Source organism: Cladophialophora yegresii, assembly GCF_000585515.1.
Source record: "Cladophialophora yegresii CBS 114405 chromosome Unknown aczIN-supercont1.1, whole genome shotgun sequence".
NCBI lineage: Eukaryota > Fungi > Ascomycota > Eurotiomycetes > Chaetothyriales > Herpotrichiellaceae > Cladophialophora > Cladophialophora yegresii.
Genome location: NW_006913045.1, coordinates 2993973 through 3016168, shown reverse-complemented (window position 1 = coordinate 3016168; position 22196 = coordinate 2993973). Strand labels below are relative to the sequence as shown.

The window sequence follows — 22196 nt, the reverse complement described above, 5'->3', positions numbered from 1 at the left end:
GTGCTGCCCGATCTTGTGCTCAGGTACTGTAAGAGCTGGTTTGAGCGCAGTCGAACGTGATTTTGAAGGTGATGGCGTGGGAGAATCCACGCGTCAGCTATAGTGCGCTGTGGCTTGGTGCGCGAACCACTCAAATACTTCGAATCTGGCTTAGCTCCGAGCCTGTCACGTGCGCGCGTGCCTTTCGAAGATTGCAGGTTGTGTGGCTTAGGCGCGATCAGGAGTTCTCACGCTCAACTGTGGGTGGACGGTTGAATCGAGCACAATCACACTCATCGCCCTCAAGAACTTTCCACCCACCGAGACGTTTTCAGTCGGAGTATTCACCATTTTATGGGTTCAAAGCACGAGTCAGGAAAACAGTACTGAGACCGTTCGACAAGAACCCGGTACTAGATCGTATGTTTCGACCATTGAAGGGCCAAGCCTAGCATCCTGGGTACGAAAGATGCCCAAGGATATGGAAGGTCATATACTCTTTACTTTAGCTGGATCAGAATGCACGAAGTCCAGGTCACTGAAGTTGTCGAAACACCCTAAGCTGAAGTTGAAGCTCATGCCCCGCAGAGTCCGAAAAGGCAGAGGCCAGCTTTGACTCGTAGTCCCGACACCGAGGGTAGGTTCGCGCTATCCTGCGTCAACCGCCGCATGGTCGTCGTGATAAGCTTCTTTCGATATTTCTGCGCCTTGGGCGCCTGTCGGGAATGTACGCCGTCCGTATGTGCCTTCGAGCGGCCCTTCAAGAATGCCGTCTGGCCGTTGACCCGCAAAACGTGGACTGGACGGGCAGCAGGCCAGGGGCCAAACCTTCCAGCAACATCCCGCTTAGTCAGCTTCGTACAGTCGGGTGTTCAGTAGGCGTATGATGTGGGTGCACGAGGAGCAACAAAGTTCGCAGTGCGTCTCTATGGATGTGTTGGAACGGTAACAACGAGTACCCCGGGGGACCTATGTGACATTCCTGACTTAACGCAATTTAGTTGCGACGACATTCCTGACTCCATGCAACTCAGCCGTGACAACGAAGACGCTAATGGCCTCTGGCTTCGTCCTTTCCTTTTCAACAAGTTTGCTATACATCTGCGTTAACATACTTAACCACATATCAGCTGACAAGTAGCTGGCAGGAGGGTTAGGTTGTTTGTTAGGCTCGGTGTTGGATAATTGTTCAAAAGGAGCCATCTCGACAAGTGATACCCAAGACGCAGGACGAGTATGTGGTAGATTTGGAGAAGTGTCAGGGAGGAGGACGTAAGTGTGATCCACAAATTAATATGGAGCATTGATTCCGAAGCATCTGTCTCTTCATTTGTCGAGAGGGACAGCGGTGATCGAGGACGACAGATCTGCTGGCTGCAAGCTGAATGCTCGCCGGCGTCCAGTTAGCAGCCCTGTTGTATCCATTGTTTGAGTTCCGATGTCCCATCGATCTGTGTACCGCCCTATACTGCGAACATGAAGCAATTACGCTGGTCTGATGGGCTGCGATGCCGCCAGCCTCTCAAGTACCGCGCTCAGAGCGGGACCACTTTTCAGTAGGCTTTGAGGGACGGGACCTGCAAAAATTAGGTAGGGAGTGACATAGGTTACACTGGGTCTCGACAGGCGCCTTGTTTGATGACCCTCCATCTGCAGTGTGGCGCCGTATACAAGAAGGCGCAGGCTGCAGCGAAGCCCATGAGTCGGGCTGACAACATGTCTTGCGCGTGGAGGGCGGCCGTTGTGGCGAGAAGAATCACCATCGACGCCCTCGCGATCTCAGGTCTTGCACCCTGGGGATTCGATTCGAAGAGATGCTGAGTGAGCCCAGATGACAGAAAGCCAGAAAAGAACAGGTTGCGGCATTGCAAAATGTGGTCTCAGGTGGCAGATTGCGTCCGACCGGATCATCTCGAAGAAGGCGCCGGAGCAACCGTCACTTACCTCTGGTATTGTCCGGTCGATTGCTAAGAATGTATATGTTGCATCGCCTCCGCCGAGGCCGAGACCCGCTTTCGACCTCACAGTCGCACGCCTTTACGTACCAACCACATTCTCGATTCTTTCACCTGTCTACGCCCCGCCAAGCCCATAAGGAGACGTGATCGCAGCCAAATGGGCCCAGCGCTCGTCATGAGCCCTTGCAACCTGCTCATTCATATCCATACGCGGGACGGGTGCCTGAAAGAAAGTGTGCTTCGAGAATGCCGGCGAGGACGTAGACAAAGGACGTTTGGGATCTTGGACGTGGACGTGGACCGGCCTGATTATCGAGTGAGTCAGGAGTCGAAATCTTAATTCAGCTCTGGTGAAATGGCACAGGGTCGCCGGTCTGAGATGAGACTCTGGGCATGAGTCTCAATGCCGTCTATCCGAGTAATATGTGGTCATGAATCTGATAGGCAGCCACTGCTTCTTTCTGATTCATGAAACATACTTGGTGAGGGAACAGACTTTTCTACTCCCTGCAGCCTAATTTCGCTCACTTTGACTTCTACCACCCTCGGAGGCGATTTGAGTCTAAATCACCGTTGATGCATAGAAAAGGTCCCAAGAATACCACAGCTCCTTTGTTTGCCCCCGGTGATAACGGACACTTTGACTTCACCGAACTCGCTACACTTTTGGCACTTCTGGTAGACCCAGGCAGTCGTCCTCCTATCTTTCGCGATTGGCGGTCCACAGCCCGCGGAAAGGCGAGGGACGGGACAGGATTTCGCACAGGTTGCATCAGACACAAATTGGAGAGACAACAAGCAGTCTTTTTAGGGGGCTGGAGCCGGAGCTGCAGCTGCAAAAGAAGAAGTGGTTTGCTATCTTGTCTGTGTATGGCTCGGCCGATGGTTGGTCGACCTTTCGATATGCATCATGGGCTAATCCGACGTATGCCGCTGCTCCAACACTCGAAAATTGCAGTGACATGTTTCTCCGCAGATGACAGTACCCTTCTCGAGTGCTGGTACCGAAGTCATAACATGTGGAATTGGTGATCCGGAATTCAGAACAGTGGGAAGACCAGAGCACCCTGCGCATCCGCAGCCAAAACCTCGCCGAGGTGCCATTTCCGCTCCGTGTTTCCAGAACGCGCAGGCAAGAACGAATGGAAAATCTCGATGTTCCCGTCATGTGGTCTGCGACACCAAGCTGTATCAACACACGGAGCCTGGTGGGCACGTGGATGGAGCACAGGCTCGAAGCCCGGGGCGCCCGTCCCTACACGTAGTACGTGGAACACCGGTGCTGCCGAACCGCATATCGCATCGCACATACCGCGAATCCAGTGCGATCAGTGACAACATGAACAGTGCAGTAGATTTAAACTGCAACTATCGAACGACTCAGAATCACTACCTAAAAATGCTACAAAAGTCCCACGTCGGAGAACATTCGTCCTCCAAACTCTCTCTCATTCTAGCTACCATGGAAGACCGTTCAAAACCCACATAATCGGTAGTGGATAACCCACGCACGCTTTTCGTTTGTATGCACAAGATTTCCTTGATGATCCCTTTGTACCGAGCCAGTGCTTTGCTCGTGCACGCCATCTATCAGTATCGCCGGCTCAGGGCCAAAATTCGCTCACCATGAAAGGTATTTAAACACCACTTCCTCCCCCTGTTAACACAATCATGGACCCCAGTTGTCCATGCCACCTCCGAAGTACTGGACGTCCTCTTGCTCCTCCTCGGCGAAGAATACAGGCACATAAGATGGCACCTGGTTCCCGATTGCATCAATTGGCGCCATCGCCTGCTGGTCGTTGGCGGTTGCTTCGAAGCCAGACGTGGCCGCCGCATACGTTGTTGGCCAAGTGCACTGCATACGAGTCTGCCACGCTTGTGGCATGCCTGAGGCCGCCTCAGGAAGCGGTGCTGATAGCAATGCGTCCAGGGAGCCTTGACATGTAGGAAGCGTAACAGGAGCTGCTGGGGCGTCGGATGTTGCGAATAGAGAATGGGATTTATGCTGATGCTGATGCTGATGCTGATGGGCCCATATCGGCTGCTCCGTTGGTGGCGACGTCCAATGCTGTTTTGGTGGCGCTGGCCACTGCTCTGTTGAGGATGCTGCCCATTGTTCCGATGGTGGCGCCATCCACCGCTCCGTGGGCTGCCACGTTGACTGTTCCGATTTAAATTCCGTTGCTAACTGCGTCTGTCGTTGGTGCATCGTCACACGTCCACTGATGTCGGCGCCTTGAATGACAGCGACATCTTGGGGCCCGTTTTTGCAGTAGTTGGCATAGCCCAAATGCTGCGTGCCAACAACGCTGTCAGGCATTGGCCCAATGTGTGTGGTAGGTTTTGGAGCGGTCCAGTCAATTTTTCCTCTGTTCTGGCGTCGTACTACAGTCTTCTTGAGCTTTATTTTGACCCCGGATTCTGCCAGGTCCTTGGATAATTGGGTTGATGGCGGTATCTGAGGAGCTTTGGGATGGAACACAACTGCAAGATTGTAAGTCTCTCTCCAGGGGTTCGTAACAACATGACCCATGCTAACCGGCAAATTGAGGGGACCAGACGTCTTTGATGACGCGTGCGAAATGGCCATTCTCTGGACTGTTTCCGTGTTAGCAAGAGGAGAGCGCAGACAAGAACATGGCACTTACTCGACGCGCATATCTAGGAGTGTGAATTTGAACTTGTATGAACCAGCTGTGTCCTCCTCGAACTTCGGGATTATGTCGGTGAAAACGAAGAAACCGCGTTCTGCTTGTCGTTAAAGACCGTCAAGGCAGCAAGGGTCCGGAAACACATACTCTGTGGGAAGTTGGGCAATTTGGCTGCGCTCAGAGACGAGACCAATGAACCAACACAGGACGTCGGAATGGGTCTACCGTGGGCGTCGATTTGATAGAGCTCCGCCACGAGGGATAGATAGGGGCTGAAGAGCCAAGACCGGGTCTGGTCATCATCGTGAACTTGTAGTTCGACGACGGGTGGAGGTTCGATCCAGGCTCCTCTGCTGGGCATGTTCTTCTTGGCTTTGCCTGCTGCGTGATCAGCATTGAAAGTGGGTAAGGCCGCAGTTACTGACCTATGCGGGGGCGCTGAGCTTGCTGCGCTTGCTTTGCAGGACACTGAACATCAAAGACACTAGGTAGCTGTCGTACTGTAAGCGCATATGCATCGCTGTTGTACAGGTATTTTGTCAGTTTTGCTCCTTGCAACGACGGTATCGTCTGCATTTCGGGATGTGTCTTGCTAATAACCGACCTGTATTGCGCCGCCCTTGTGTTGACTTGGTGGGTGAGGTAGGGATCACGCCTGTGTCGGTGTGGGATGGTTGGGGGCCTCATGTGGTTGCCTTCGGCACGATCAGGATCGTGGCTGACGTTCATGCTGGAGGTAGAGCTGTCGTCAACTCAAACAATGTTGGAGAATTCACTGGAAGAGCTTCCGTAGCCGCGCTGGTGGAGGAAGTTGCTGCGCTGAAGTGAGCTCGAGGTGAGTCGAGCCGGGTCAAGCCAAAGAAAACTGATGGTCTGGGGGAAGACCAAGCCCGAAATCACAGGTAAAGTGGTAGAGTGGGAGCGAGGACTTTGTCCTAATTGTGCGGCCGAGCAAATGTGGTTGATGGTCCTCACTGTGTGCGCGGACACCTTTTGCCTTGTTCTGACGGGCTTCAGACAATCAGCATGCGATTCCAAGTCGTGCTGTACCCGGTAGACCGGTAACTTTGGCGCCTGAGTCGAAAAGCGCAAGGAAAGCAAACGCAATTTTCACACAACCAAGCTCTTGTCCAGGCATTTGACTCTGAAGCTCTCTAGCGTGGGCATGTCTGTGAAAAAGGTCCTCTGATCAGAATGCTAACAATTTGTGAGGAACCGTGATCGTGGCGATTGCGAGCTAGCTCTGTGGAAAGCGAGAAGCTTGCGATTTTCCAACGGTGCAAAGTGGGGGTTATAATGGCAGAATTATATCGCGATATTGCTGTAGTGATGTTGAGTGCTGTACATAGATGTGTTGGTAGACGTGACCAAAAGGCCTGAGCAGACGCTGGGCAACGCCTGCCTGTTGGTGTGAGAATCGTTTATTCCGCGCAAGAGCAAGCGCGCATGCGGATGAATGACGTGCGAATCGTGTACAGTCGCAAATGCAGGCCGAGTAGTATGGTAGGACATGTGTCGAATCCAGTAGATACCTGTCTTAGTCCGGAGGAGTCGGGTCCGTCAAGGCAGGTGGTGACCACCGCAGCAAATGCGCCGAGAGCAGTCTGAAGATTTGCAGTTCTTCTGTCTATTTACTTGTACACTCGGTTTGGAGGGGATAGATTGCGCGACGCGCGGCACAGGGCGGGCAGCGTGGAATAGGACGGTTCTGCTCGAGCAGCACGCGCAGGTTTTCTGCAACAATCTCAAGGATCGCTGGGGAAACTCCAGATGAGGTCGTCAGGAGGAGGCAAGACTCTGGCCTTTACCACACAGAGGGCAAGGATTGTGCCGAAACAGCGGAGCGCAGGGAACACGAACTCAGCGTGCTCTCAAGCCGGTGTAAGAATGAATAAGGACAGGGCATGGAGAAGTCCTCGACAATGGCTTGGACGGCGATGCTAGCTGGTGCGGCGGCGAGGATATCATGCTGCAGGGTCGTAATTGTCGCACGTAACAGCGTTTGAGCCGACTCTGGAGAAGTTGATGACCATTGCCTCGGGTGCAGTGCTCATCGAACCTGGGCAACCCACGACCCCCCAGATTCGCTGTATCAGCATGCACTAAAGGCCAGAGAAGTCCACAACGTTCCCGTTCGCGAGCGCTCCACCGGCCCTTTTGTGTCCCTCCTGTACAGCAGTGCAAGTACTGGTGGCTTTCGCTGTCACAACAGGGCAACTCGTTGGGGACGTTGATATCTGGGCGGGCTGCAAGACGCAACGCTGACACGCAGACGCGCAAGAGCGAATCCTGCAGGAATGTGATCGGAGGTGTGCTGCTTGAGGCAGTTTGTCCAGGCCAAGCGATGCCGGTCGAGATGATGCCAGAGGAGCCCAGGTGATCGGGAGAATGAGCGGCTTCATCCGGGATCTTGTGCACCGCGTTTCGATGTCTGACGAGATTCGGTCGTCCCCAGGGAGTAAATACGTGAAGTCAGCAGGCCGGGCCGAAGCAAGCCACTTCGTGACCACTGGGGGTCGGACCAGGGGGGATCAAGCCAGCAGACAGACTGCACCTGTAGATGGAGCTAGAGCAGGGCACAGCTAACCATGGTCTAGCACCATCCGCCCCTTCCCCTTGATCTGCATCGATCCTTCGCGATCAAAGGGTGAAGGCTGCGAGATTTTACGTGTCTCCTCTTGTGCTATTCGACAGCATCTTCCGGGTTTGAGGCTTGGGAGCCGGCGACTGCAGGCGGAAAGCAGGAAGACCACGCCAAAAGTCCATCGGATGCCCATCCGAACGGCAAGGGTGTTTGACACCAGGCTTGTCGCACGTGGCTGTCCCAGATAGCTCGTTCCTGCTGGCGTGGTCGATCAAAGGAGAAAGTCCCGTCGCCAACTGGGCCATGATCAGGACCAAAGAGGACTGCTTGGCGGCAGTCCCGCTCGAAATAGGTTAGATGGGCCTACAGATCGACATGTTGGTTTTGCCAGCCATGACATCGATGCCCTGCTCCGCCCTTCCACGTTAACAATCAACAGGATCCGTGGGCAGAAGGCTTCTGTCTCTATGGAGACGTCTTCGATGCCGAGACCAGCTACCATGCAGAGCAGTCGGCCAATGACAGAGGCTTACGCTCAGTCCGTGGGGCTTGACATGGAGGGGTTGCGCGTGAGGGCACAGTGGTCATCGAGGCGATACATACTCGTACGAAGATGCTTGAAAGCTGGCGCTGGGGCCAGTGGCGGTAATGCGGACTTGATCGTGCGGCATGAGTGTGACTGCCTTTAGCGAGGCGCACTGGCGTGTTGAACCTGAATAAACGTGCAGGGGCATGATCCAGCTATCCTGATCTTCGCGCAGGATCCGAAATCGCGGATGTTGTCGATATGCAAGCAAATGGACACCTGACTGTCAACTGTAACGTGGCAGCAGCGTGGCCGCCACGGGGAAAGCTCTGACCAGTCGACACCCTATCAGGTACGAGTAGTCAGTGTCTCTTAGAATGAGAATACGGGCGAGACTGATGCACCAGGGGCTGTCAAAGTCCCAGGAGGAGCTCTCGTATGTTTCCCTTCAACCTGGGAACAGCCTCCGGGAACGATGCTGGTGGTTAAGGGTCCTCGGGGGACAGGGGGGCCTTTACGGAGTAGTCTCCTGCAAATTTGAGGAATCATGCTCCGTATGCAGGTCGCTAATTTGGACAGTTTCGCCCTTCGGCGACGCGATTGGCCTCTGGTCCGGAGTGCACAAAGCCACCATCGACGTCAACGACATGTCTAGTTCGGTATCCTACGAGAACTGTTGTCCACCACAGGATTCGCGTCCGAACCATATCGTTTCGGGGTCTTTCCTGCATCCAAGCCGACTTAACCGTGTCAACGGGGGTGGGCCACCGCGCGACGCGGTCCTGCTTCGTCCGGGCACACAGTAGAGCCAGGGGTGTCTCTTCGATCGAATCCTATTTGCCCCACCAATACGGAAAACTTCGCCGCCTGAGGATCGTCCAACGGCGATCCAACCCCGAAGCAAGTCGGAAATGCTTTTCTACCCGGGCTAAAGAGCTAATTTTCACCTCGTTCAAAGGCGCGTCGGGTTCTCTCACGACGTAGGGCGCCTTGGGACAACAGGCGCTGGCCTTCCAGCCTTGCGCCTCAGCCTGACCTCTCCTAACGCCAAGCAATGACGGAAAAGACAACCCGCCGCGAACAGTGGCTTGGGCCCATGATGGTCCAGACCATGTAGCATGCAGCCTGACACAGAACCTGTCATACGGACCGATCCAGACTCAAGGTTGCATGTGCCATACTGTGGGAGATGCAGCAGGAGTCACGGTTCGAATCCCTTCGAAGATCTCAGATGCGTCGCAACCTGTTCGATCTATCTATCGGCTTGGGTCTGATTCAAGGAAGAGCTTTGACTTCTGCAAGCCACAAACAGTACCCACTGGCATCTACTGTTCAGAGGCGTAGCCAAGCTTGTCCGCATTCCCGTTCGGTATGAACGTGCAATCTTGGAGCTCTCCGGACCCCTGTGTGTGCCAGATCGGTCTATGGGCGAATCGGGTCGCGCCAGGCGCTGACACTGTTCTCCTTGCGTTTGTGGGATGGTTGGGGAACGTCTACACAGTAGGTACGATGTGAGTACAAATTCTTGGCTTGCTTTGACAGTCTACCTCGTGATGTCCTCTTTGGCGAGAGTCGGGTGCACCGACTGCCTGATATGGGCGGCTTCGTATCCAACTCTATCGTCGAGAAGTGATCGTGAACAAAGACTCCCACGTGGTTGCCAGGGGTTGCGACATGGCGCACGCTCGAGGCGCACATTGACAGCATGGCCACCAGACTCGAGCGACACAACATTCGATCGATCATCTGCATGGAGCACTCGATGCGGCAGCCCAGGCCTCCAGGACATCTGTATCCACACAGTCTAGACTCGAGGCCCAGAACCGCTGGCTTGATTGGACGATTGACCTCCTCGTTACTTCAGTCAGCCGGACCCCTGCAAACCCAATCTCCATCTACAATTACGCGATATTGGACCTGCGAGCCAGCACGCCAGCCAAATCCGACCTTGTCCAAAAATGCACACCTCGCTTCGGTGCGGCATTGCGTAGGTGGCAGCCACGCTATCCGCCGGAGCTTCGATCGAGTTCTGCGGATACCAATGCTCAAAGAATCAACTGGACAGATTGATTACGAGCTTATACGACAGATGCGCCGTCAATGTGGCCGATCGCTTGGCAACAGCGTGCACCTGACAATCGAGGACCATGCTTCCAAGCCTTCGAAATCTCACACTGTATCAGGAAGCTGCAGCACGTACGGAGTACTGATTCGCATAGAACGAATCACTGCTCCGTCCCCATCCCTCTTTAGTCTCTCCGCTGGATTCTTCATCACAACTCCAAGGATTGAGGTTTGGCGAGCGATCTGAAGAGCGATCCGGTGTAGCCACACGTCTTCCGTAGTTTCTGGTGGCCCATTGACCACGCTGGGATGAGACACTTCGCACCCGCATGGCATGTAGGAATGCTCGTGCATTATTTGGACCTGGTTGTCTGGATTACTACCCCGCGTCACGCGGGTTCTCTCGCCCATCTCATCGTGGGAAACCGTATCGTGAGCTGCGACCTTGTGTCCCGGTCGATTACATCAGCTCAGCCATGGGCCAACTTGGCCATACCAGCCATTTAGATCTGCTAGCCATCTCAGAGGTTGCCCATGTCGTGTTCGTAGCAGCCTAGTTTCTATACACTTGAATCACGGTGTGCACATACCCCTGCCTCCCACCTCCGTTCGTCGTTTGGCCGGCTCTCACCCCTCACTCTTTACCTTTGCCGGCACCAAAAGAGCGTCGAAGGACTACTACTATGCAAGGACGTAGTAAAGGAAAGCATAAACAGAATGGGACTTGAATCATCCTACGGTGCAGTCCAGAAAAGCTGAATATTTGTGGTTAGGAAGGACTTGCGGCCATCGCGGGATTGCTCCCAAAGGGAATCGTCCACCTCACCAGAGAATGAGATACTCCGGACTTTACTCAACCCGATGAAGCCGGAATTAGATTAGTCCGTACTCCGAGTGCCAACTCTTCGTAAGCCGAGGTTGTTCCGAGATGCCCCAAAAATTCGGTGGAGCATTCTGGTCGGGTGGATCAAAACAACCACAGATCTCACGGGGACTACTACACGTGCTGTGTACCGTGTAGGTCTAAGCACAACCTCCTTCCTACGTGATATAGAAAGGATGAAAGGACTGTGGTCCAACTATGGACGAAACCGACCTCTTCTCGCCCTCTTCGCTCTCTTTGTTGTTTGGAAATCTTTAATCGCTCTACTCGTTCTGGCTGCCCCTGGTGTCGGATACGACACGTCGACCAGTCTCCTGGCCGCTCGCCCTGGCCGCGACAATGTCGCGTTCAATAACCCAGAACCGATGCCTAGCTCCTGGCTAAAGTTCGTACGCTGGGATGCTATATACTTCACGCACATGTCCCAACAGGGACACGTCTTCGAGCAGGAGTGGGCGTTTGGAATCGGCTTGTCAACAGGAATATCTCGAACTGCGAGGTGTATGGTCGCCAAAACAGACATCCTGTTTTTCTGCTGACAACGTCTCAGTCCTTTCTGCGCTGGGCGTAAGCGATCAACTATCTTCAACACTCGCTGGCATTGTTTTGTCTCACACATCTCATTGGCTATCTGTGCTTCAGCTTTGGGCTTTGACCAAGTCTATTGCTGAAGAAATGCAATGTCTGAGCTACTCTAACGTACCTCTCAATGCTGCGGCGCTGCATATCATCTCTCCAGCAGGGGTTTTTCTCTCGGCTCCATATTCAGAAAGCCTCTTCTCATTCCTGGCCATGTCTGCCTTTCTCAGCTTTGTTTATGCGCTTCAGCGGTTCAACCAAAATCAAACCGTAGCGGCATCTACGAGTATGGTCCTGGCTGGTCTTACATCATGCGCCGCCACTATAATTCGAAGCAACGGGATCCTGGCTGGGATACCATTCCTCTTCGAAGCGATAGCTACGGCATTGAGCATCCTGTACCAGGGTCTTTCGACGGTGCGGATGACCAAACTTGCGTCGCTCGTCGCTGGTGGACTCTTGGTGGGTATTGGTCTGGCGTACCCGCAGTTCTTGGCTTATAAGGAGTACTGCTATGGCCGGGAACCTGACGACAGGAGACCTTGGTGCAACCTGACGCTCCCGTCTATCTTCACTTGGGTGCAGTCTCATTACTGGTACGCCCGTTCAAATCTACCTTACGATCATGCTAACACAACGCCCTAGGAACGTAGGCCCATTCCGCTACTGGACGGTGCCAAACCTCCCGTTGTTTCTTCTCGCCGGTCCCTCGCTTTGGCTCTTGACATACTCGGCGGTCGATGCCTTACGGAACCCTTCGAGTCTGGTGCCAGGACTGTCTTCTGTCTCAGCCGCATCGATCTCATCTATCCAAAAACGTATCATAATGAGTCTTGCGTTGCCGCAACTTTTGCTGGCAATCCTCGCCCTGACGAGTTATCATGTACAGATCATCACCAGGCTGTCATCCGGGTATCCGTTATGGTACATATGGCTGGCGTGCAAGCTGACCGACGAGCCGAGGACAGCTTCGCTGGCTATCCGGTGGATGGTGCTCTACGCCTTTATCCAGGCCGGGCTATTCTCGTGCTTTCTTCCCCCAGCTTGAAAGTAGATTGCTTTTGCGGAGCGTTGCATGCTTGAATTGTCCTGCTCGAGCCAGCAGATGCAGTCGTCAACCCCTCTTCCACCGACTCCACATCAACTCGGATAATGTTCATGTCGACCTCTCGGTACGAACACGGCATAGCGAGCTTATCTCCCTCACACTGGTTTCGAAACAGCTCGAATGAGGAATGCCCGTGATTGGCTCAGTTGACTTGAACATATAATCAGGGAAATGGGCAATCCAAGACCTTGACTCAAGTCGGTGAGCACGGTTGCCCATTCAACATCGTGATCAGTCTTACTTGGTCTTTGTTGTAGCCATTGTGCGTACTTGCTTGGAGCACAAGCACGAGCCGATGTGACGACTTACACATCAAACATCGGCAGCTAGGATGGAAGAACGTCGACGATTTCGGAGGAGAGAGCCACTGGGACTGAATGAAGAGCGGCTGCCTCGCCCAGCCTCGAAGGGTCAGGGCCGATAATGGGGCAAAAGCTTTACCTCTCTCGCAAGCCAGGTATCCCATGCGCAGCCGGAATTGCTGACAGCATCCTTGGCAGTCATGGAAATGTGAGCATTGTATAACAACTTAGGCATGAAAGGTTAATTTTTATATGCTGGAGAGTGTTCGGCATGACTTCGTTACTCATATCTCAAGTTTTAAGTTGTTACGTACAATATTCGTAAGATATTGCGTGTACTGTAGCTGTAGAGAGATCCGAGATATACACAGTACATCATCACTGCAGTTACTACTACACAGCTTGTTTCTTACCGTAAAACTTGAGGGACAGGTAGAGAAGTCATACTGAACACTCCCCAGCATATAAAAATGAACCTTCATGCCTAAGTTGTTGCACAGTGCTCAGATTTCCGGGATGCCAAGACCTGCTGTCAGCAATTCCGGCCGCGCATGGGATACCGTGCGGTTGATTCGTGGAGGGGGAGGACCTTGCGAGATATGCACCAAGTACATTTACAACAAGAGGTGCTCTACAATGCCATGTTGCGTAGTTAACTATAGGAAGAGAAGGAATGGGTCTGTCGTCTGCGATCCTCGGGGTCCCTTGAGTGCGTGCCGACGAATTGCAGCCACAAGAGTGCGCCACAAATTCGTCGTGCGGCTGTCATTACAACCCAAACGCGCAACATTTGGATCTGGAGTGACTCAATGCAAAGTTCGGACGACAATCCGTTCCGCAATTCTCCATCTCCCAAATTGTACACTCCAACTTCAGTCCTCGCAAGAAAACAGCTTGCCTAGTGAGTGGAAGCTTATATACTCTCAATTACCAGACTTGAGCTGGGCTCATTTCACGCGCTTCGTTCTTGAAACTCCTCCGAATCCAGGCTGTCCGCTACAGATCGAGCACATTCACCATGGTAGGAGGCATGTCACAGGCAAAGAGGAAATGCGGCGTATTGGGAGCCACGGGTCCGTAACATCCATCAGTCTATATACGTTTTTGGTTGAACTGATGTTGTCACCAGGTTCTGTGGGACAGAGGTTCATTCTCCTTCTGGCTGATCATCCTACGCTCCATCTACAGGCTGTTGGAGCCTCGTCAAGATCCGCAGGAAAGGCCTACGGCGATGCCGTCAGGTGGAAGCAAGCAAGGCCGATATCTCCAGAGCTCGCAGGTCTCGTGGTCAGGGAATGCAAAGCCGAGAACTTCCGGGATTGTGAGCTCGTCTTCTCGGGTTTGGACAGCGATGTAGCGGGGGACGTCGGTACGGGGCCCACTCACGTCTACGGACTCTGCATTTTCGGCTTTACACTAACTTTTCACAGAAATGGAGTTCTTGAAGGCTGAGATCCCCGTGTTCTCGAACGCAAAGAACTACAGACGACATGAAAAGGTGCCGCTGGTTGTGCCTACCGTCAACCTGTCACATCTGAGGTTGATCCCTCACCAACAGCAGCACTTCGGTCTCAAGAAAGGTTTCCTCGTGTGCAACTCGAATTGTGCTGTCATTGGGATCGTTATCCCCTTTGCAGCACTTCAGGCCAAATTTGGACCCGTCGAAGACGTCGAAGTGTTCACAGAACAGGCTGTCTCAGGTGCGGGTTATCCCGGTGTCGCCAGTATGGACATCATGGATAACGTCATTCCATATATTGCTGGGGAGGAAGACAAGCTTGAGACCGAAGCTCAAAAGATCCTGGGCTCGATCAACTCAGAAGCCACAGCGTTCGAGGAGCAGGCAGGCCTGACCGTGGGAGCTACATGCACTAGAGTCGGGGTCACCGATGGTCACATGGCATTCGTGTCATTGAGGTTCAAGCAAAGACCCCCACCAAGTGCGGAGCAAGTTAAGGCAGCTATGAGAGAATACGTGGCAGAGGCACAGAAACTAGGGTGTCCATCAGCACCAGAGAAGGCTATTGTGGTCTTCGATGAGCCAGACCGCCCGCAACCGCGACTTGACAGAGACATTTCTGGCGGATATGCCGTCAGTGTCGGTAGGGTCCGCGAAGCGGCGAAGGGGTCCCATTTCGATATCAGATTCGCAGCCCTCAGCCACAACACTGTTATTGGTGCAGCAGGGTCGTCCATCCTGAACGCAGAGGCTGCCATTATCCAGGGCTTACTGTGATCTGCGGCAGTCCTGCTCCATCCATACAGGGCTCCTTGCTATTCAGATTTGGGATGAACGAGATGCCGAGGAGATATTTGATCAAGCTACAGCATCAAATCAATTGACGGTAGGACAGTCGAATTGCAAATGAGATCTCTCAAGTTCCTGAAGCCTAAAGTCGCATTTGGAAGAAAAGCGTCGAGGGTGAAATTTCAAATGACACATTGACCTGGTGAAATCCGCACGGAGAAATCTTGGCAATTCTAGCCGCTTAGAGACTAGCCCACTTTTGTAAATCGAACCTGCGACCCGCGAAATCAATTGTCTCCGAAGGCTCGTCTTGCGATCGTTCACCTCTTCTATCACCACCAATATCAGATCAAAATGGGTCGCGGTCCGAAAAAACATCAGAAGCGTCTCAGTGCGCCTTCGCACTGGCTTTTGGACAAGCTCTCGGGCGCCTATGCCCCGAAGGCGTCCCCTGGACCTCACGTTCGTCGTCCTCAATATTGCGCACAGGACGCAGCGGCTGACAGAAAGTGTACAGAAAGGCCGTGACTGCCTCCCTCTGATCGTTTTCCTCCGAAACCGTCTCAAGTACTCCCTGAACAACCGCGAGACGAGAGCTATCTTGATGCAGCGTCTCATCAAGGTCGATGGCAAGGTCCGCACAGATATCACCTATCCCGCTGGCTACATGGATGTCATCTCAATTGAGAAGACCGGAGAGCACTTCCGTCTGGTCTACGACACCAAGGGCCGCTTTGCCATTCACCGTATCGAACAAGCTGAGGCAGAATACAAACTCGGCAAGGTCAAGAGAGTGCAACTCGGCAGAGGAGGCATCCCATACTTGGTTACGCATGATGCTCGAACGTAAGTCGCATCTATCAGCCGTTGGACCAAGCTGTGGTCGGAAAGAGAAGACAAAAATGCTGACGTGGATTAATAGGATCCGATACCCTGACCCGGCCATCAAGGTCAATGACACCGTCAAGCTCGACCTTGCTACTGGAAAGATCACCGATTTCATCCGCTTTGACACCGGTGTAATTGCCATGGTCACTGGTGGTCGTAACATGGGCCGTGTCGGTGTCATCACTCACCGAGAGAGACACGACGGCGGTTTCAACATCGTTCACATCAAGGATGCCATTGACAACTCGTTCGCTACTCGAGAGAACAACGTCTTCATCATTGGCAAGGAAAAGCCGTGGATCAGTCTGCCTAAGGGCAAGGGTGTCAAGGTATTTCTTCCCTGTTTTTCTATAATGACACTTCTCTAATAGGTGAACCTAGTTGTCTATTGCCGAGGAGAGAGATCGTCGTCGCGCCGTTCAGATGGCCAAGGGTGGTGCTTAAATTTATCACGGTGGCTTGAGCATACATGTACTGTATGACAATTGAAACCCAATAGCAGGCAGAAGTACTGCCGTGTCATAGCCACATCTGCGATAGATTCGAAGCTCTGCAGAATCAAACGCGTGGCACATTGAAAAATGTCACTCGGGCGTCCCACCGACTATCGATCAACTCAGCAGGTGTGAGCTGAGAGTCAAGACATGCTGAAGAAGAACCAGCCAGTCCGCTGCGCTGAGAATCGAAGACACCCTTCGCAAACTGAGACTTTGGACACAATGTTTTTGTTCTTCTGTTTCCACTCCTACCGACTCTTCTTACTGGCATCTGTACCCGCGCCCAGCTTGCCGAACAATCCGGCCACGGTCAACAGTCTATTGATGTGCAAGAAGACGCTGACACCAACGTTTGAAGCTGTCATCTGATTCCATTGATTGAGGTCCCAGAAGACCTTGTCGCCTAACGCCCCGTACACCGAATAGATGTGACCCAGATCTGCCAACGCTACTGCAATCAGATATCTCCTTGCGATTTCCGCGTGAGTGGTGAAGCAGCAAATGACTGCCATGGCTGCAAGGAGCAGGAAGACGTTGCCTAACTGTAAGGTCAACGAGAGGGACTGGGGCGCAAAGACATGATCCGAGCGCAAGCTTTGAGGAGCTTGATCGGCGTAGTATTGTTGTGGATCGTAGAGTGTGATGAAATAGGCCCAGACTCTGCTCATCGGTCAGTGTGCAACTTCAGCGTCTTCATGGATGTACTAAATCATACAGCGCGGCAGGCTCAAGGACGCCGAAGAGAATCAAAGGCCAGGCGGGGAGTGCTGAGATTGCCATCATGTCGCGGTGCGATATTCTTCTCGTTCAACACTGAAAAGAAGGAGAAACTACTACTGCAACGAGGAACGAGAGGAAAAGCAGCAATCATCTGTCCTCACATGTCCTGGCACCCTGGGTAGAAGCACCAGGATGTATCTCAGGCCTACCACTCCCAAGCCTACATGTAGTCTCACAGTAGAGTAAGACCGTTGTCAGCATTTAGCGTGCGGGGAGAGCAGAGCCGCTTGAACTTCGGTAGGAATGGCCGGCCTGAGCCTCCACTGGGGTCCTCCTTTGTTTGTTTACGGTGTGCATGGCAACCATTGGCCGTCCAATCAGCATCAACGACATTTGCGGCTCTTTCACTTTGACACTTTTGACCTTGACGTTTTTGATCCAGCATATATCGCGCGACAATACATTAACGACAGCAAGGGTAGCACTACAGCCATATACAGCAGCAATGGCCGCCGCTGTCGCTACTGACAGTGACCTCATTAACTTCGACATTATAGAATCGCATAAAGAGAACATTCAGTCCTTACCCAGTGGCCGCTCGGCGAAACAGCTGGCGTCGGTCCTCTCACCACTACCCTCAGGCAGACCAGGGGGTGCAGACACAGCACCTACATTGGAAGAGACGAAGACACTCAATGATGCGATCCGACAAGAATACGAAATTGAACTGCAATCAATAGCAGAGTCGGACGACCCGCTGGACATCTATGACCGCTATGTCAGATGGACTCTGAACTCTTATCCCTCCGCCCAAGCAACACCCCAATCACAACTCTTACCACTGCTCGAGCGCGCCACAAAGGCATTTCTTACATCCTCGCACTACAAGAACGACCCCCGTTATCTAAAGTTATGGCTGCATTATATCCGCCTGTTCTCCGATACTCCTCGGGAGACATTTGCATTCCTTGCTCGACATGGCATAGGCGAAGGGCTGGGTCTATTCTACGAGGAGTTTGCAGCCTGGTTGGAAGGCGCAGGGAGGTGGATGCAAGCAGACGAAGTCTACAAGCTAGGCATTGAGCGCGAAGCCAGACCTACAGAAAGACTGGTGCGAAAATACAATCACTTCCAGCAACGGTTCGATGCCAGGGCACAGAACGACAATGAGCCCAGTTCTCCAGCATTGCCGACTGTTCGACCAGCATTGGCTGCCAAGATTGATCCTTTCGCCTCTGCTCATACGAGTGAAGATCCACAAGCAGCTCAGCAACGACGCGCTGCAGCACCCTCGCGTTCAGGCAAGCCCAAAATGGCCATCTTCTCAGATTCCACACATATTCAGCAACCTCCTCCAACTGCCGGTGGTGCCAAGGGATGGGATAGCATTGGATCTGTCAAGGAGCGCAAAAAGGAGAACACCATCGAAGCTCGACCGTGGGCAGGGGAGAAGCTGAAGGCTGGCGGCAAGGTGGGGGCCGTACCAAAAATGGAGGTCTTCAAGGATCCGGTATGATTGATCTTTCTGTGCCTAGACTCAGACAACCTCAATCCCAATTTCCGTTGCCCTTCTGCCTCGTACCTATCGTATCCGTTGACTAGAAAGCGACTGACCTGTTTCCTTGTAGGCATTCGCAGTGCCAGCTGAACAGTGCAAGCATTCGTCGTCCAGGCTAGAAATGAAGCAAGCCAGCCAGGTTGTCAATCCACGAACCGGCCGAGCAGAACGAGTATTTGTGAACCTGGAAGCTGTCTACCCGCCTGATAGTGATCTTGAGTTCAGCTTTGAAGAACTTCGAGCTATGTCGCGTGGCTGGGCGCTGAAAGCACCGAGGCCGCAGAAAGACTTGTCTCCTCTGAAGCCAGCAACTGGCAATCCAGTCGCAAAATCCAGATCCAAGGTCACCAAGTCCCATGAGCCAGATGATATTGAGAATCTCACCCACTCATTTCAACAAAAGGCTGATCTGAACAAGGAGCCAGACTCGAGCTTTAACGTTTGTGATGTGTCCACACAGTCAATGGTCGGCATGCCTGAGGCTGGCCCTCGAGAATCTTCACAGCCAGTGAAGAAAGAGAGAAGACTCAAGGTCCGAGAGGTCAAGCAGGAAACTCAGACTGTCAAGACTCGATTGGATTCGCCTTCCGGCCGGAAGCTGAAGAGAAAGCACAACCCAGCAGCCGAACCAACAATGACCTTTCACTCCAAGGCCGCCACGAATGAGATCTATGATATGTTCAACCAGCCCCTGCGCAAACCAACAGTAGCCAAAGATGATACTCAGAGCGGTGAAGACACCGAATTCGCCGACGACGATGGGTATAGCACCGCGGGCGAGAGTACAGGTACTGGGCGGGTCTCCGCGCCCAGCAGTGAATTCGGTGACGATACCTTGGCATCCATCCGCAGAGGACAATCACAGAGTGGAAGCCAATCTGAAAGTGTCTCTTCTTGGTCCGAATTCTCTGTCAGCAAGGACATGCCGCGTCTTGCCAAGGACAAAGCCTCTTCAACCCGAACTGTGAGGAGACACAAGCAAGAAGATCCATCTGAGGAGATGACGGAAAACGTCGACTCGTCCAGCCAGAATCCCACTCAGACTTCTGGTCTGATGAGTGGGTTCGACACCCAAGCGATCGCTGCAATTGCCGATGGTGATTTCGACGAGTTGGACACTAAGGCCATTGCCCTGATGGCTGGTGATGTCGACGCCGATGCCGATGTCCCTGTCGAGGGCGTCGACGATGAGGCAGCCACTGCAGCTGTCGATGAGGTTGGTAACGACAAAGCCGTTACTGCAGGCACCAACGAGGGCGCAGGCAAAACAGGTCCACCGCGCGTCGCTAGAACCCACAACGATGAGTCTCTGGTGACCCCTACCGACAACGACTTTCCTGAGCAGGTCGAAATCCAGCACAAGCCTTGCTTCATCCCGCTGCCTCCTGTTGACTACGAGCCGACGCCTGCTCGACCATACCGTGACCCTGCGTTGATGGCTCAGAACAAACTGCCCTTCATGACACCTATTGCAGAACGCACAGAGTCCTCCCTTGCCCCTTCCACCGCTTTCAGCGCTCCAGGCTACTTCGATGCGAAGACGCCCAGCAGATCCAAGTATGACAGTCCGTCAAAGCTGGGGGTCGCAGATCTCCTCCTGAGCAGCCCACAACAACAGGCATCGACCCCTACATCGGCATCCCCAGCGAAGAGAAAACACGGGGAAGTTGGCGCAACTGAGGACGAAGTGACCACTTCATCACCGCACAAGAAACCCGTCAGCAAGTCTACCGAGCTGGAAGCCCCACTCGCGTTGTCAAACATTGACACAGATGCCGTCTTCAAGGCTCCTGCTCCTTTGTCGACGACCCAAGCGACGACCAGACCACCACTCACAAATATCCGCAAAGGCCCCATCATACCAGACCTACAGTGCAATCCATGTGATGATGCCGTCCGCCAACAGATCCTGACTGCGGTCTATCCCCCATTGTCAACCCAGAAGGGTTTTTACGATCATTCCACCACCACGTCCGGTCGCTACAACACTCTCAAGTCCTTTGCCGAAAAACAGATGAAGGCGAAAACGAAGGCCAGCCCACGAAAGAGTCAGAGTGAGAAGACACTTACCAAAGCCGTACCGCCTGTCCTCAAGTTCGAAGGCACCACTCGAATCTTTGCAGTCAAGCGAGAACTGGGAGAAGGTGCCTTTGCACCGGTGTATCTGGTGGATAGCTATGATCCTGGAGAAAGCCAAGAGTTGGATGAAAATGACAAGGAAAACAAGAGCCCACCAACCTTTGACGGCATTGCTTCAGGCCGTGAGAATCTTGAAGCCGTGAAGACCGAATGTCCTCCTGGCACACTTGTCTGGGAATTCCATATCCTGCGCACAGTCAAGCAGCGTCTTGGTTCTGCAGCTCGCATCATGCAGTCAATCGTCCTTGCTCATGAATGCCACCTCTATCGTGACGAAGCATTCATCATTCTCCAATACAGTCCACAGGGAACATTACTCGACCTCATTAATGCTGCCCGAATCGACAACACCAAAGGCGGAAAGCCAGCTGAGGGCGTTGATGAGGTTGTCGCCATGTGGCTCGCCGTTGAGCTCCTGCGGGTTCTTGAGGATCTCCATCGCGTGGGAATTCTCCATGGCGATCTGAAGGGGGACAATTGCCTTGTCCGTTTCGACACTTCCGCCGACCTCACCGCTCCATACTGCCCCGAAGGCAACCACGGCTGGAACAGCAGAGGCATCAAATTGATCGACTTTGGCCGAGGCATCGACACCCGCATGTTCAAGCCCAATGCACAATTCATCGCCGACTGGGATTCTTGCCCTCAGGACTGTGCAGAGATCCGCGAGTGTCGTCCCTGGAAATGGCAGATTGACTACCACGGCGTCGCGGGCATCATGCATTCTCTACTCTTTGGCAAGTACATGGACACTGTTCCCGTACCAGGTAGCTCCCTGGGCCCTGGCCAGAAGAAGGCGTGGAAGCTCAAAGAGAGTTTCAAGCGCTACTGGGAGAAAGACGTCTGGGGAGACGTGTTCGCAACCCTCCTGAACCCTGGCTGTGTGGCGGACGGAGAGGAGATGCCGATCCAGAAGAATCTCGGACGTGTGAGGGCGAGGATGGAAAAGTGGCTAGTTGACGAAGGCGAGAGGGGCGGCCGTGACTTGAGAGGAAGCCTGCGAAAGATGGAGCGCTTGGTGTGCAAATGAACGACTTGCTCGGTTCAGGTTGTGTGATTCTTTCGGCGTGGCCGTTAGGACGGGGCATCACACAGGAGAGGCGACAGTGCCCTTGGATAGGCATGATTGGTGTTCTTCTTCATTTCATCATACAGCATCGTGTGGTTGGAAATAGTCACGAACGAGCAAGCAAGGCGTTGGAGGTGTTGCAGGTGTTGTGGCTTGCTCGTAATCACCGGGAGATTCCTCAGAGAACATGGCGAGGTTATCTCGACAAAGACATGAGTTTCGACAGGCAGAGAGAGAAACCAGCATAATGAGACTTGGAACTTGGAACGTGGACTAGGCATTGATTCTCCAGTCTCCAGTCTCCATTCTCGAGTCTTGTCTCGTTGATCTTCTCCGTCTCTCCCAATGCGGGGGAGATTCCCGACTTCGGCTCTCCCCAAAAGGCAGTCCATGTACTCCGTACCTCGTACTATAATTCCCGGCATCGAGTCGCACCTGAG

General features: G+C 53.2%; 6 protein-coding genes across 6 annotated transcripts; 4 read left to right on the top strand and 2 right to left on the bottom strand.

The window, feature by feature from the left end:
* Positions 1-3606: 3606 nt before the first annotated feature.
* Positions 3607-4530, bottom strand: A1O7_01074 (uncharacterized protein; the record flags this gene model as incomplete). The annotated part of the gene is made up of 1 exon (XM_007755113.1): positions 3607-4530. One exon carries the CDS (start codon positions 4528-4530, stop codon positions 3607-3609), a length of 924 nt encoding a protein of 307 aa, XP_007753303.1.
* A 6294-nt stretch (positions 4531-10824) lies between these two features.
* Positions 10825-12275, top strand: A1O7_01073 (uncharacterized protein; the record flags this gene model as incomplete). Its single annotated transcript, XM_007755112.1, has 3 exons — positions 10825-11149; positions 11199-11823; positions 11873-12275. The coding sequence occupies 3 exons, from the start codon at positions 10825-10827 to the stop codon at positions 12273-12275; spliced, it is 1353 nt and encodes a 450-aa protein (XP_007753302.1).
* Positions 12276-13655: 1380 nt separating this feature from the next.
* A1O7_01072 (aspartate-semialdehyde dehydrogenase) lies at positions 13656-14873 on the top strand (the record flags this gene model as incomplete). The annotated part of the gene is made up of 3 exons (XM_007755111.1): positions 13656-13710; positions 13767-14006; positions 14068-14873. The coding sequence occupies 3 exons, from the start codon at positions 13656-13658 to the stop codon at positions 14871-14873; spliced, it is 1101 nt and encodes a 366-aa protein (XP_007753301.1).
* Positions 14874-15239: 366 nt separating this feature from the next.
* On the top strand, positions 15240-16217 carry A1O7_01071 (40S ribosomal protein S4; the record flags this gene model as incomplete). Its single annotated transcript, XM_007755110.1, has 4 exons — positions 15240-15347; positions 15403-15731; positions 15808-16102; positions 16155-16217. The coding sequence occupies 4 exons, from the start codon at positions 15240-15242 to the stop codon at positions 16215-16217; spliced, it is 795 nt and encodes a 264-aa protein (XP_007753300.1).
* Positions 16218-16518: 301 nt separating this feature from the next.
* On the bottom strand, positions 16519-17050 carry A1O7_01070 (uncharacterized protein; the record flags this gene model as incomplete). The annotated part of the gene is made up of 2 exons (XM_007755109.1): positions 16519-16930; positions 16986-17050. 2 exons carry the CDS (start codon positions 17048-17050, stop codon positions 16519-16521), a joined length of 477 nt encoding a protein of 158 aa, XP_007753299.1.
* Positions 17051-17495: 445 nt separating this feature from the next.
* A1O7_01069 (BUB protein kinase) lies at positions 17496-21717 on the top strand (the record flags this gene model as incomplete). Its single annotated transcript, XM_007755108.1, has 2 exons — positions 17496-18500; positions 18619-21717. The coding sequence occupies 2 exons, from the start codon at positions 17496-17498 to the stop codon at positions 21715-21717; spliced, it is 4104 nt and encodes a 1367-aa protein (XP_007753298.1).
* Positions 21718-22196: the final 479 nt, after the last annotated feature.